Source organism: Prunus mume, linkage group LG1, assembly GCF_029339155.1.
Source record: "Prunus mume cultivar Tortuosa linkage group LG1, ASM2933915v1, whole genome shotgun sequence".
Lineage (NCBI taxonomy): Eukaryota > Viridiplantae > Streptophyta > Magnoliopsida > Rosales > Rosaceae > Prunus > Prunus mume.
Genome location: NC_142698.1, coordinates 8920389 through 8936788, shown reverse-complemented (window position 1 = coordinate 8936788; position 16400 = coordinate 8920389). Strand labels below are relative to the sequence as shown.

At 43.0% G+C, this 16400-nt stretch overlaps 1 protein-coding gene across 1 annotated transcript; it reads left to right on the top strand.

The window, feature by feature from the left end:
- Nucleotides 1-15007: 15007 nt before the first annotated feature.
- Nucleotides 15008-15960, top strand: LOC103333197 (EPIDERMAL PATTERNING FACTOR-like protein). The gene is made up of 2 exons (XM_008235997.3): nucleotides 15008-15401; nucleotides 15522-15960. Exons 1-2 carry the CDS (start codon nucleotides 15279-15281, stop codon nucleotides 15774-15776), a joined length of 378 nt encoding a protein of 125 aa, XP_008234219.1. The 5' UTR covers nucleotides 15008-15278; the 3' UTR covers nucleotides 15777-15960.
- Nucleotides 15961-16400: the final 440 nt, after the last annotated feature.

The following is a 16400-nucleotide window of genomic DNA, read 5'->3' as shown; positions in this document are numbered from 1 at the left end:
GCTCACTAGAGTATGACAGGGATAGATCCGAGGCTTCCTCTCTTTGCCTCAGCGCCATCGAAGCTCCCTTTGATATGGAGGATGTTTTTGCTGAATGGGTGAAGAAGGTGGACTTCTCCGTGCTACGTCAGCAGAAGAATGAGGTAAACCTGGTCATGAGGCCGAGATGCAGAGGCGACTTAAGGATTCTCAAAGGCGAAAAGGCGGAGAAGGGGTGTCAGGCAGGCGACTGGTAAGTGCCCTAGAGATGACGATGAATGGTTGGTTGCCGACGTGATGGGGAAGAAGAAGACGCTGGAGGAAGCTCACTAGAGTATGACAAGGATAGAGCCAAGGCTTCCTCTCTTTGCCCTGCAGGCGTCGTCGAAGCTCCCCTTCGATATGGAGGATGTTTTTGCTGAAGGGGTGAAGAAGGTGGACTTCTCCGTGCTACGTCAGCAGAAGAATGAGGTAAACCTGGTCATGCATCAGCAGGAGGTTCCCTTGGTGAACATCTTCCTGGAAGGAGTGAAGAGTGACCCCAAGGCTTTGGTGAGGACACATGCCTCTTACTTTGCAGATCGAGCCTAGAAGATGATTCTTACCCATGCCTATATAAGTTATATCTTTGTGATTTGTTCTTATTATTTTGGTTTACTTTGACTGATGATGCTTTGTTTTGTAGGCCTTTGGCGAGATGTATGTCAATATGGCCAAGGCAGATAAGGAGATCCAAAGGTTAAAGAGGCGCAATGAGATGGCCAAGGACAAGATATCGGAGGCGCATGAGGTCATCCAAGAGAAAAACGCCCTGTTGTTGCGTGCTTGGCCGAGAGGTGGAGGAGCTAAAGCGGTCAAAGACCGAGGAGATAGCTTCCGTCCGAGCCATAGCGAAGCAAAAGAAGGCCAAAGAGGTAGCTGTTGCACGAGCCAAAGCGGGTCGAGTCGTTTCGGAGTTCAAAAGAGCTGCGGAGTTACATCATGGACTAGTTGGTGGATGAGCAACTGTGTTGGGAGGAGAGACTGGTGAGGTTCAACCCTTCGATTGAGATCAACTTTGATACGAGTGGCGAGCCTCCTTCACCTAGTCCTACTACTGAGACCACTCCAGAGATAGAGCCAGCTACCACAGATGCCCCTTGTACCGATGCCTGAAGGTGTTGCCTTCGTGATGTATTCTAGTTATTTTGTTGGAATACTTGGTGTTTATTTTTTCTTTGTATAAACATTTTGCCTTGCTTGGGGCAAGATTATTTCGATTTGTTATGATATTAGACTTATTGTCCTTTAATATCAGTTATGCTAGCAAAATGATAATCATGTGATTGATAAGAATTAGCTAGAGTCGAGCTTTTGATTGAGCAGGTGCCGAAAGGCAGAAGGTATAAGAGATGGTTGAGTTAAAGCTCAAGACCAAAGTCTAAGAAAACATAATTTCCTAAGGTCTAGTGTGTTTACTTATAGTAGTTCTTGAGGTGATCAGCGTTCCAAGGATGAGGCAAAGTCTTGCCCTTGGGATCACGAAGTTGATAAGTGCCGAGGCGACAGACTTTGGTAATCTCATAAGGACCCTCCTATGTAAGTCCCAAGGTACCTCTAGTAGGGTTTTTGGTGGCTAAGGAAACTTTGCGCATGACCCAGTCCCCAATTTTGAAAGCAATGGGTTTGACTCGGGAGTCGTAATATTTGACTATGCGTTGTTTGTACGCGATGTTGCGCATGTTGGATTGGTCACGAAGCTCGTCAATGAAGTCGAGGTTCAGGGCTAACTACTCGTCATTGGCTTTGGCATCATAAGTGGAGGTTCGGTGCCACGGTTTGTACGCGATGTTGCGCATATGGGCTGGCCAATATCCACTGGTGCCATGGTTTCGGTACCAAATGAAAAAGAGAACGGTGTTTCTCTTGTTGAGGTACGGAATGTGGTGTGGTAGGACCAGAGAACCTCTAGGAGAAGCTCTGGCCAACAACCCTTGGCTTTGTCAAGCTTGGCCTTCAGGGTCTTCTTGATGATCTTATTCACAGCTTCGACCTGGCCATTGGTGAGGATGGGTTGGGGAGGCGAAGCAAAGACGTATCTTGAGGTTGGAATAAAATTGTTTAAATTTGGCATTGTCAAATTGTTGGCCGTTGTCTATGACAATGGTGTTGGGGGATGTCGAAGCGACATACGATATTATGCCAAATGAACGTTTCAATGCAAGATGCAGTAATGGTGGCTAAGGCTTTAACTTCAGTCCACTTGGTGAAGTAGTTGCCCTCGGGCAAGGCATACTTGACTTGTCACTTGCCCTCGGGCATAGGTCCAATGAGGTCAAGTCCCCATTGGGCCATTGACCGTATGATACAATAATTTACAAACAAGGCCTGCCTTACAAAATTTAAACCTTCCTTATACAGGTCAAAGGAAAAGGTACTAAGAGTCTCTGTCGAGTTGTGAGTGGACAAAAACCAAGTTTAGTTCAAGTGAAAACAAAATAGTGTAACCCCCACCTTTATTAAAACATGCAGGATACCATAAGCACAACAAAACAACATAAACAGTACATGCATACATACTAACACATTTATACCGGATCTCAAATCCGTAATCCGTGAATAATACTTCACGAAGCCCACCACTCAATTTAAGAGTTCCGAGAGGTTAGACTCTCATAAACATTCTCAAAAATGAAGTGTCCTTGAGAAATAGAACCAAAGAACATTCATACATACATATAATTATATATATATTCAATCTATGATGTAACATAATAATAATAATATTAATATTAATAGTATATGAATATAACCAATATTTAATTGTAGCTGTTTGACTAGTCCACATGGCGAGAATACGACTACCTCAAATGGTCCACAGCAACATCCCTCAAGGATGTTCTGAGTTCTCATAATTTCAAAAGTACTCAGTATCCGTAACCAAAATCAGATCAAGGGAGGTACATGAAATAGTGTTTAACGCACTCCAACTAGCAAATCAAATATCATAATAAGTTTTATAAAAACCTCGAACTTTCATTCGAGCATATATAAATTCTTGATAAACAGAATAAAACTATATGCCATATTTCCATGAATGAAATCATACTGAGTTTCAAAAGAAAAGTCCACTCACAAGTAATCCCACACAGCTTGACCCACTGATCTACGAAAATACGATGCGTCAAGCGCTTCAAAACAGAACTTTAAAATAAAACCCTAGCTTCCCGGGAGTTCCTATAGGTTTTACGAGGTCTAGGATACACGTCCTATACATTTGGTCCGAAACGGACGGTTAGATCGCTCACGATCGCACAAATGGACTAGAAACCCTCACCCTAGGTTAGCATTTCCGGAGTATCCGGGACTCCGTTTTATGATCCGTCGAATCCTACACGATCCTAAGGGTATCTAGAGGAACATATTTCAGTTTGAAAACGATCCAACGGTCGGGACATATCGAACCCGAATAACGCCCAATATGCGATAATTTGTTCGATTGTCAAACAACCTCGGAATCGAGATCCGCGAAATCCTACGCGCTCGTGACAACCTAAGGATCACACTGGAATGATTTACAGCTCCACCACACTTGCCCACGCGCCGCCACACGCGCTGGCAGCAAGCGGGTGTTCAAAGCGATTAAGCTTGGCCGGAAAATCTCAAAATCTCAGCCCAAGACTCCTATCCTAGATGTAACACCCTATTTGGAGTCACTTTTGTTCTTGGGCCCACCAAAAATTGACCGGAAGTGGCCGGAATTTCATCCCGAAATCCGGCCAAAACCTAAGTCGAAAATCAGACCTCCTACGCTCAAAATCAATGCAATCCTATCCAACCATCAGCTAGAGCATGGAAAATAGGTAGAAATCCATACCTTATACGTCCAATTTGGTGAAGAAATGAGAGAGAACGAGCGATTTGAAAATTCCTGGGTGGGGCACTGTCAGTTTGGTACCGGTGTCACGGTCTGTGGTGGTCGGAATCGGTGGTTGCACCGATCGGGAGATGCACTCGCGGGAGAGAGAAAAACCGCACGGGAGAGAGAGAGAGAGAGAGAGAGAAATAAAAATGAAAATCTGATTTTTGATTTTACAAATACCCTTTTCTAGTTATTTACGGTTTTGCCACCGAAGGAAATTTCATCGCCAAAACCTCGTTATAACTCCGATTCAAGCCTACCGCCTGTCCACGAATTCATCTCAGAACCACCTACGCAACCAAACCACTTGTGGTCCCAAAATCCTTCCGGACAAGAAAATGACCGAAATACCCTACCTCGAGGGTAGTTTCGTAATTTCATATTTTAATTTAGTTTTTCCATTCGCATTGGAAATTAAACAGAGTCGGGGTGTTACACAGATGCCCTCATGAATCTCCTGAATGACATAATTACCTTCCTTTGGAGTCAGGCATTAAAGGTAGGGGAGACTGAAGCCACCCTTGGATAGAGCATCATTGATGATCAAGTATCGAGCGGAACGATAGCGATAGAAGACGCCATGCTTCTGCAGGCCATTAGCAGGATTAGGTAGTATCGGTTCTGCAGAAACGGAAGGATAGGGTCCATCCATGTGGGGCTGTGATCTATGATGCAGATGAGTAGTGTTTGTGTGCTGGGCTGATCCATGAACTCCATATAGATATTGCAACCGATGTCTTGCTCTATGTGAGGCTAGCTCGCCAAAGCATCTATGCATGACTAGAGCGTGGCACCTGATTTATGAAATAAGCGTCAAAAGTTGCAAGCGGTGTGACGGTATCTGAAGATATGCCGTCATAAAGATGTTCTTGGCGGTGAAGTCTCTGATAGACTTGATGAACAATGAATCGAGTCTGAATATCTGGATTTGCTTAGCGCCAATCTCTTTGGCTAGTTGAAGGCCAGCTAAGAGTGCCTCGTATCAGTGACATTGTTGGAGGCGTTGAATTTGAAGCGGAGGGCGTACTCAAGAACAACCTTGTTTGAGGAGATAAGGACGAGGCCGACCCCACGTCCCTGGGCATTGGAGGAGCCATCCACATATAAGGTCCACAAGGGCTAGGTTAGGTCAAAGGTTCCGTTGCTAGCTATGTGGACTCTGGTTCAAGAAAAGAGTGGGTTCGGTTATGATCTGGGAACGACCAAAACTTGGAGTTCTGTGAATTCTAAGATAAAATCGACTGCTTGGCCTTTTGTAGCCGGGCAAGAGGTTTATAGTGAATATCAAATCAGCCAACTCAATAGCCCACTTAACTAACTGCCAAGTCTCGCTTCGCAATACCGCCTTAATGGTTGATTGGTTAGGACATGAATGATGTGTACTTGAAGTATGGTCTTAGGCGTCTGGTCGACACCACTGAGGAAAGGCCAGCTTCTTGATATCTGGGTACCGAATCTCGACATCTTGCAATCCCTTGTTAACATAGTGCACTCAATATTCAGCACCTTCATGTGGTCGGATGAGCACCGAAAGGTGATGGTCGTGGCGAGACGGAGAGGTAAATCGTGAGGATGTCTCCGGGCTTGGGTGTTGACAATAAAGGGGCCCTACCATAAACTCCTTGAGCTCGGTAAAACCTTGTCACATCCGGCAGTCCAGGTGATATTTCGCTTATTGCCCTTAAGGGCCTTGAAGAAGGGGGTGCATCGATAAGTGGCCTTAGAGACAAACCTTGTCGGTCGTGACGCGTCTAGTAAGGCTATAGATGTCCTTAACCGTCTTAGGTATCTTCATGCTTAAGATGGCCTGGATTTTTTCTGGATTGGCTTCAATATCTCACGGCAGATAGGAATTTTTCCGGCTTACTCCAAAGACACACTTTGTGGGGTTGAGCCTCATTTTATACTACTTCAGGATGGTGAATATGGCGGACATGTTAGAGATGTCTGGTCAGCAGTGCGACTTTTGACTAGCATGTCATCAAGATAAACCTCCATGGTGTTGCCAATCAGTGAGGCAAAGATGCCGCTCACAAGACGATAAGTAGCTCTGGCGTTCTTCAGCCCGAAGGGCATAACTTTTTAGTAGCAGAGGTCGCGGTTGGTAATGAAGGATGTATGGGCTTGGTCATCATGGTGCATGAAGATATGGTTGTACCCCGAGTAAGCATCCATGAAGCTAAGAAGGGCGTGGCAAGTTGTGGCGTCAACAAGCTGGTCGATTTGTGGTAAAGGGAAGCTATCATTCGGACAAACCCGATTAAGGTTGGTGTAGTCTACATACATGCGCCAGCCTTTCTTTGGTTTACGTACCATTACCACATTGGCTAGCCAGGTAGGATAGTCCACCTCGTTGATGAATCAAATGCTGCTCAGCTTATCCACATCCGCTTTCATGGCATCATACCTCTCTGGGTCATAAGCACGACGCTTCTGCCGAATGGGTCGAATTGTAGGATTAATGCCGAATGGGTTGAAGTTGAGGCAAAGAAAGGCCACGAGGTCGAGCGAAACTCCTAGGAGAGGCGGTACCGATCTGGACCTGCCGATCCGGGATGTCATCATAGAGGCTAACAAGCTCAAGGTCTTCCACAGATTAGGCTTGCTGGGTGAAAGATTCCTCCTTAGGGTCTTCAGTCATTCTGCCACCAAGGAGGCTGGAGCCTTGGTTATCGCAAGGGCCTCACTCTATGCTAGTGATTGGTGGACTTGACCGCTAAAGCATAGCAGCTTGGCGCTAAGTTGGTCGCCACGCACCGTGTCCGTGCTCATGCCATGGAGGGTAGGGAACTTCAGCAGTAGCATATGTGTGGAAATAAAAACATTCATTTGTGCCAAGGCAAGGCGCCCAAGGATGACATTGTAGTGTGTGGCAATCAACGATAAGGAAGGGAGTGGTGATCGGGTCTGAACCGATAGAGATAGGAAGGTGGATGCTGCCAAGGGGCCGAACAACATCGCCGGAGAAGCTCACAAGGGTGTCATGCTTCGTATAGCAAATGAGTAGGGACCTAGAACTCGTTGAAAGCATCAGCAAACATCACACTAACCGAGCTGCCGGTGTCACCGTAATACACCCAACATCGGTTAGAAATGTCTGCGCGGATAATGAGTGGGTCATCATGTGGGAGATGACGCCACGTTCTTCCTCTTCACAGAAGGTGATGGGGCTCAACCTGATTTTTGAGTCTTAGGCAGGCAACCCTACTCAAGTGCTAAAGACTTGGTACGCATAAGAAGAACATACATAATGTTTGATGGAGTTGTTAGAGGTTCCGGCCAACGTGGGACCACAACTGATGGTGGAGATCATGTTGATCTGCCTTTGGTGAGGGTTAGGTGGGGGTGGGAGGTTGTGCTCATATTTATCCAGCTTCCCCTCACGAGTAAGTCCTTTAATGATGTTGCGCAAGACAACCCAAGATTCGGTATCATGGCCATTGAACTGATGAAAATGGTAGAAGACACCTGTGTTTGGCATAGGCTTGTTGGTCGGTCTCCTAGGGGGAGGCTTGGGTATCATGGGTGCCTCGTGCACCAAGAGATTCTCATAGGTGGTGTTGAGGGTGGTGAAGACCTCAAACCTAAGCTTGGGTGTGAAGGGAAGTGTGGCCCGATCACTTGTACTGGGAGGGTTGCTTCCACTAGGCTGGTGGTGGTTGTCATGTCCGCCACACTTGTTATTTGAAGGTATCGTAGCTATCCTTCCTTTGGGGTGCTGGACACTTGGTGTTGGGACAGAATGTTGATGTGGGGCTGGGGTGGGTGCTGAAGCAAGTGGAGGATCACCGAAAGTGTTACGTAGAGGTGTCAATTGGGACGGGCCAACCCAGACGGCACGAGCCCAACCCGTTTAAATGAGGCATAGCACGACACGAGCACGAATATTAATGGGCCGTGCTCGGCGCAACACGAAAACTTGGGCCGGGCCGGGATCAAAAATAGGTATAGTGAATCGAGCCAACCCATGACCCGACATGGGCTGGGCACTGCAGCCCACTTCAAGCACGCACGAGCCCAAGCCCGCCCATAACTTTTTTTCTTTTCAAAATTCAAAATGGAATAATTTGACATCTAATGTCATTGTTTATATATATATATATATTTTTAATCATAAACGTATATTTGATGTCTTTCATTTTATGAAAATTACTTGGGTCCTTAATTAATTAAACATATCATGACAGGACCCGCCCAGAATTTCGAACCAGGCGGATCCGTCTTGGTGCCGACATCCGATGCGGGCCCACTTACAAAAAATCCAAGACATCCTACCAAAATTTTGAGTCTCCCCTGTAAAAAGCTCAAACCCAACAATATTCAACTGCATAATTTACATCATAATATATTCCAAGCTGCCAGCATGCTTTTAACATACAACAATCCAACATAAAATGGCCTCCGGCCTCAAGTAGTAGCCTAACATGGGCGATAGCAGAGCATCTACAGAATTTGTTTACAACAAGCGGGGAGTAGAAAGAATTTATCTGGACCCTAACAAGCGGACGACAAGTTTGGAGCTCGTGACTTGCTCGAATGCCTCCAAGCAACTCATGCTGGGGGGCGCAAAACAGAAATATGTGAGTGGACAAAAATAAAGTTTGCACTTTAAAACAACATAATAACCCCACCATGTAAAAATAATGCTCTAACATGCAATTTCACAATTCAGAAACCAAAACTCAAACACAAAATCCCAAAGTCCAATACATCTCCCCCTCTCAACTCCACAACTCATTTCCCCAAAGATATGCAACTCTCATCAACCCGTAAATACCCATATATAAATATATATATCCATATATATATAGGACTTTAATATAATATATACTTCTCTCCATACTAATGTACCGAGGAAACAATCAGCAACCGGGGATTGTTGGTACGCAGGATTTCGAACACTAACCCGCGTCCGGGATGAGTAGTCCAACCGGGACGGAACTCCATAGTTCTGCGCCGCCGCCGCGACACGTGTAGCTCACAAATCTCATAACAAGTCCTCTGCAGCGCGTGAGACATCATCACCCCCGCCGCAGCGTGTGTGATGATACTCAAGCAATATACATACTCTTCCCATCGCCAGCGCAGACACGTATGGAAAGTGTCTCACACCTGCATCTTGCCAGCGACATGTGTGAGACCCGCAATCTCATGGCCTTCCCACCCCACCGGCACGCCAAGACGTGTGTGGGAAGCCTAGTAACTAGGGAATAGTACTCACCTAACATACTCATACATCTCACAACCATCCCCCAAATTCACATCTTTCCACAATCTCACCACAACAACCTCTCATACTCTATACATAGATAATATAGATAGTCATCCCAACATCCATATCAACATATTCATCATACTCAAATATATATATATATGTCTATACTCAAAATATATATAGCCAAGATGTATAAGAATATTCAAATCCATCAACCAAGTGCTTATTAACTCAAAGTCACCGTTTAAGATATATGCACAAAACTTTCATCAATAAAACCATGCATATGCTTAAAACAAAGTCCACTCACAAATAATCCCACGCTGCCCGGCCCCGTGAGGGTCACTTTCTGCAGTGATCAGCAAAGTACCTATTTCGAGATACAAATCCTTGATTAATATCATGTACTTCCAAAATAGAAATTCACAAAAGGAAATACTCAAATCCCCAAGTTCCCGGTGCGCTCACGTCCAAAGGAATATCCTAAGGTCCGATTGCAGGTTTGGAAATCGCTTCCCGATCGCACGGTAATCGCGATTTCCCTAAACTTCAAATTATTGAATCGGAACATCCGCCGCTCCGATTCACGATCCGCGAATTCCTATAGGTTTCTGAGAGTACCTAGATCAACATACTTCAGTTTGGAAGCGATCCAACGGTTAGAACTTATCGAACCGGATAACGCCGGTATGCGAAATCCAGTTCGATAGTCAAACGATATCCAAATTGAGATCCGCAAAATCCTACGCACTCGTGACATCTTAAGGATCTCATCAGGATGAAAAACAATTTCACCCGCCTTGCCCACGCGCCACCGCGCTGCCGGGTGTGTAGAGAAATTTCCGGCAACGGAAAATCTCCAAATCACGAACCACCCTTCCAATCCTAGATACTACTCGAAGAATGGAGCAACTTTTTCAACTACGGCAGCGTCCAATTCGGACGGTAAGTGGCGGAATTCATGAATTTAAACGCAAATCGATCCAAACCTATCCCAGCTAGAACCACGAAAATGGATGAGAAACCTCACCTTGCAGTCGGAAATGGTGGCTGGAGGAGAGAGATCGGCGGTGGAAGTTCTGTCACTCTCCTGCGTTTTAGTCCGAAGGTTTCAGGCTGTCGGCGGGAAGAGAGAGGAGAGATGGCGGTTCGAGCAGAACCGGTCTCGTCGGACGGGGTGGTGGAGGTGGTGGTGTGATGAGTTTTCCGATCGATGAAGCAGTGGCGGGGAGGGAAAATCGCAAGGAAGGAGAAGGAGAAGGCGGAGAGAGAGAGAAAGTGAGGTGAAAATAGTAAAAATCTGATTTTTACTAAACCCTTCAGAATATTTACAGTTACTGCCACCGAACAAGTTTTGATCGCCAAAACTTCGTTAAATCTCCAATTCAAGCCTACTCTTTGTCTACGGTTTCGTCTCAGTACCACCTACACAACCACACCACTCATGGTCCCAAAATATTCCCGGATAAGAAATTGACCAAAATTACCCTTAACCCAAGAGTAAATTAATATTTTCTCTTAATTAAATTAAAATAGGAAATAGTTGGAGTCGGGGTGTTACATATCAACTACAAATTAATTAAACAACATTGGACTTGATATCTAATCAATACATATAACATATACACTTCTCTTATAATCAAAGCAAGACATTTCTTCACATATAAAATAATAAGCTGTTTAAAGATGAAAAGTTGAAGTGGACTTTGTGGAGTTGGACATTTTTTGCTCTCTGCCCCTTTATATTGTTTGGATGTTTGATTGATTAATATTTTCAAGTAGTTCATCATTTCTTGCTTATAATTATATTTTTAATATTTATAATTTGAATTATTTAGTGGGCAAAAAAAAATCAAGTGAAAAAAATTCAAATTAAATAGGTTAGTTCTTGGGCCTGATTATGGCACGAGCATGGGCACGGCACGAGTCCGACCTGGCTCGTTTCAATATGTACATGGGCTTTGGGCCGGGCCGGGATCAATGATTTTACTAAATATGCTAGCACGGCATGACCTGATAAATTAAATGGGCTAGCTCCGCATATGTGTTCCAAAGGTTGCTATGGATCAGGTACTAGAAGTTGAACTTGAGGAGGCAACTCTTGAAAGCAACGAAGGCAGCGCGATCGCCAATCTCTGGGCAACAAGAGTACTCATGGCTGAAGCGGGCTGCATACTCCCGAAGGGTTCATCTTCACCTGCTGTCGAAGCATGTACAAGTCATCTGCGCGTGTGTGTGGGCGAGGGGCTGGGTAAGGTTCCCACTCTTCATACGCCTTGGTGTGATAAGACTCCTAGTCATCTGGATGGTAAGGCTCCTAGTTATCCGATTCTCCTGCACCTTCTCCGGTAGGTAGGTGGGTAGGCTTCGATGGTGGGCCTAAGTGTACCACCCTTGGTCTATGAGATTAACAAAGATAAGGATAGGGATAAGTGCAGGTGGCAGGTAATCTCTGTAGACCTTCATCGGTTCATGGGGCAGTCCTTGGTGAGGAGATATGAAGTTTCGCAACTTGGTTGTCTCCGGATGGAGGGCCTTTACCCTGCCGAGCCTAGGCTGAGGCACTATGGCGAGAGTGCATGGCTGGTTTGGCTAGGTATGTTCAACATCTGAGGTAATGTCATGTTGGGAGCCACGGGCTGAGTATTCTCCAGTTATGCTTTAGGTGCAGTAGTCATGCTTCACTCGATATTTTGGTGTGAAGATGTTCGTATTTCTCGAACTATCTTGCACCGTGAAGAGGCTCGACCTCGCCTAGAGGTTGACATCTGAAGGTTTCCTTCGGGAGGTATCCCAGGGGTATGGTCTTGAGTATCGTGGCTATCCACGGTAGGCATAGCAGAATGTGGGAGTAAAGAAGAAGCGCGAGGCGGATGGAAGAAGGAGTCGATTGGTGGTAGAGAAGAATGGGATTGAGTCGGTTCCCACGGCGCCAAATTAATGCTCTTTTGGAGGTCAATTTAGAAAGAAGTGGGTAGTCTTGTGCAGGGAGAAGGTAAGGACCTTGGTAAGGGAAGAGCCTGCGAAGACAAAATATGAGAAGCGATCGTCAAGCTTCGACACCGGTGTGATGCGGTCGAAGGCTCTCCGATGCTTAAGTCGGCTATGAATGGTAAATTTGTCGAGTAACAGTAAAGGTCATAAAATAATTACCCTTTTTACTTGAGTCTGTTCCCTATTTATAGAGAAGTGAAAATGGGAGCATTGCACAAAGTTTCGATGTGGGACTTTGTGCGAGTTACTGTGGTGGTGACACGTGTCTTGGAGATTAGGTTCGGTTGGGAACTTGCAATCGGGAGCTTGGCGGTATCGACACCTCGGAAGAGTGTCTTCCTTGGCGGGAGAGAAGATGTGTCTGCCTTGGTTCTAGTCGTTTTGAGGCTAGATATGCCCGGTTGATTATAGTGTAAACACACTGCACGATCAAATTCACAGATCTAACAAGAAGTAGCCATCTACTCCATGACACTCAAGAATGGTACCCTTTTTTTTTTAATTGGCTCAAGCATAGTAAGTTCTTGAACAATCTCTAACTTTAATTTTGTTAACCACACATGCTATTGCTATTGTTATGAATTTGTAATCAATTAGACATTAACTATGTATGTACATATAAAATTTGTAATGAATTATTGTTACACCTTTTTCTTTCAAATCATAGGAGAAGGAAGGCAAGAATCAAATTCTTGATGATTCTTGATGGGAGTGTGAAAGTAAGTGTTCTACCATTGAAGTCAAAGAAATTCACATTAACGCCATATAAAGCAATACTTAAGATTCTTTAAAAAAGAATTTCTTATTAGTATGTACTTAGTTCTTAACATGACATTTCTTTTCCAAAAACATTACAAATAAATAAAAAGAAGAAGAAACAACAATTCAGAGAGAGAGAGAGAGAGAGAGTTTTGAGGGTTGCAGAAGATTATGCTCTGAAAATATAGTATAGAACTGAATACTACTGATAAGAAATCTGAGTAAGAAAGTAAGAAGAAACCATATTTACTCTTTTTGATGATGATCAGCTTTAAAGGTTAACATCAAAAACCAAAACTGCATGGCAGACATTTTCAAACCCTTTTCTTTCCCTCAATATGAAAAAGGCGTTACGTTGGGTCTCTCTCTCTCTCTCTCTTCCCTTCTCTCTCTGTCGTCTGTCTGCAACTTCACTGAATCACTGTCAATGATCTGCAGCTGGCAGATGGCAGCTAGCTTGACGATTTGTGATCCGTAACTTAGAATCACGGCAACTAAATCAGGAAAAGTAAAAAGGAGGATAGTGAAGAGAGGACCCTGGCATGGCAGAGCCACTGGATCATTCAATTCTTTACCAACTAAAAGCCACAGAAACGTCTTGCTTTTCATGCACAATGCTTCACGAAATCTCTGTTTATTTCAATTTTGAAGATCATCTGTCAGAGATTAGAATATATTTTCTTGGAGAATAAATTTTTTTTTCGGTTACAGTTTGCTTGGTACATTTGTTAACTTTTATTTGTTAAACATTAAATTTCATTAAATTTGACTTGTAAACAAAGGTCTCAGATTCAAATATATATATAGCCCTAATAAAAAACTATAGGCTACTTACCTTTATAGTTTAGACTATCGTTTGTATTTTTTTTTTTTAAAAATTTCATTAGATGAGATGAAGGAACAAAAGAAAATTGCAGTAGAGAGGCCTAATACTAAGCTAGGGTTGAATAAAACTCGACGATGTTACCCAGTTCGACCCTCTACAGTTAATGGGCCTTTTCATATAAAAATTGCAATGACCACAGGCCCAAACAAGGATAGCAACTCAACCAAACTACCCTATAAGCCCTAACAGAATTCTGACAGAGAAAAGAGGCACAACCAAAAACCAATAAAACAATAAAGAGACCCTGCCGCCAGCGGAAGTTTCCGCCACAACAACATGGAGGTATGGACCAACATGGAAAAAAGCCATGATTGCACTGCTGTAACAGCGGCATAGTCCGAGAAACGCCAAAAGACAAAAACACCAAAGCCAAAAGTTAAAAGGTAACCTAGTTCGTAAACAACTTGTAACTCAAGTGATTAAGTGTTACATGTTTGAATCGGTTCGATTTAATTAAACTGCTAATTTTATAATCTAATTGTTAATAGTTTGTAGATTCGATTTAATGAGATAAAGAGAGAAAGACGAAAGGATAGACCGGTTCGACTCATTTAAACTGCTAATCTTATAATCTTGTTTCTCAATTTAATGATTCAAAATGTGTAGTGCAGCCCTGCTTACATTTCCATGTGTCTTTTGTTTGTATTACCAACTCTTTTAATCTTATAAGTGTGTACTTGCCTGAAAGGTAAAAAACAAGATTGGTCTAGTTTTTGTTTCCTATTTAGTTGACTAGTCAACAAGAATGCATCATAAAGACAATTAAATGTAAAGGGATGGATACCATAGAGAAGATGTGCTACAAACCCACCAAAAAAAAAAAAAATACACTGCTTTCCTCCTTTTTTGAAAGGAGGTATTCATACTTCTTGTAAATCACAATTTAACATATATGTAAAAATAATTTATTAAAGACACTGAATGAAAAATCTCTCTAAACATGTCAACCTGTAATTAGCAGAGAAGTAGAAATTCTTACTTCCAAGAAATGAGGCAAGCATTTTCTTTAAAAAAATTTCATTCAATCTACAAGAAACCCTATTATTACAATGGCAACTGCAGTCAAACCTCATCTGACTGCTTGAAGGAGGAGAGAACCAGACTCATTGAACGTTCAATGTAACTAGTAATTAATAACTGTATTGCCTCCTCTTTGATTCCTTGATTTTTGACAACAGTAAATTTGTTTTAAATTTACAACAGTAAATTTGCTGCAGATAAGGCAGACTTTAGACTTATACAACAGTAACTTGTTTTCCTTTTTCGTATTGTTCCTTTCACTCTTCTGTTCCCCTTCTGCATCTCTCTCTCTCTCTCTCACAGACCACACCACACCACCCGCATTTATTCACCTCCTGTTCCTCCCTTCCTTTTATCCAACCCCTACACAGATTTAACCCTAAACCTCTTCTCTCTCTCTCTCTCTCTCTCTCTCTCAGTGTTAATTTGTTGCTTCTTGGGTCTCTACTGTTTTTTTTTTAAATTTATAATTTTCATTTTCAAGGCTTCTGTTTGAATTTGGTGGATGACTTCATGGTGACAGGATGTGCATTTTCACCGCCATGAATAATCCACTTTATCTTCTCTTCAAAGCCACCAGAGCCATTATGCTTCTGCATTTTCTTCTTCTCTCTCCAGCCTCCTGTTTTAGCACTCATTCTCTCCGGGTAAGAACAAATTATTTAACCCTTCCACTTCAACTAATCTTCAATTTACTACAAAATATATTTCCTAATTTGTTTGATTAAATTGCAAATTATGATGTTCTTGTTGTGCTCATTCTGCAGGGCCTTTTATTTGAGGAGAAAACCAGGCTGGGATCCACGCCGCCCAGCTGCCACAGCAAGTGCAACCAGTGCCATCCATGCATGGCGGTCCAGGTGCCTACAATACCCAGCCACGATCGGGTCGAAACGGGCATGACCCGATCCTTCCCAATGATGTTCTTCGACCCATCTCATCCGGGTACCAACAACAAGTACTCCAATTACAAGCCTCTGGGTTGGAAATGCCACTGTGGTGACCACTTCTTCAACCCTTGAGCTAGTTCAAGTTCCATGGGGAAATTTCATGTCAAAATGGAGCTGGGTTTCGTTTAGATTTGTAAACTACAATTGATTTGTGATTTTTCAGTTGTGATTTGGGATTTTGTAATTTTGTTTAAGGGGAGAGGGCATTAATTCTTTAAAAACAAATAAGAGAAAAACTTGTATATCACGGATATAACACTGTTTTGTTATTCTCAACAAATTTTGTTTCGACCTTCACGATAACTTTTTCACAAGACGAAACGTGAATAGCAAAACAATGTTATCCCGTGTTTACGTTCTTATCCACAAACGGGCATGTGTCTGGTGTTGTTGTCACCATTAAATCTCTGCACTTAGATATATTATATTATACAATGTACATAAATTTGTAACAAACTTCTGAATCGTGATCTTGCTTTTGACGTGCTTTCATTTCTGTGATGAGCTTTTCTTGTCTTCTTTATTTTTTTTCTTTTCTAAATTCAATTATTCTGTATTGTTCCTTCTATTTGACTCTGGAAAAATAATTAATTTGGCATTATTACAAGTGTCACCCAGATATTTATATATATAAATAATAGTAAAAAATTAAATTAATTTATAAATAAAAGGAATTCAAAATGAAAAATTTCATCA

Coding starts and splice junctions, on each gene's coding strand:
- LOC103333197 (XM_008235997.3), top strand. CDS start 15,279: ATGTGCATTTTCACCGCCATGAATAATCCACTTTATCTTCTCTTCAAA. Junction 15,402..15,521: donor TTAGCACTCATTCTCTCCGG/GTAAGAACAAAT, acceptor CTCATTCTGCAG/GGCCTTTTATTTGAGGAGAA.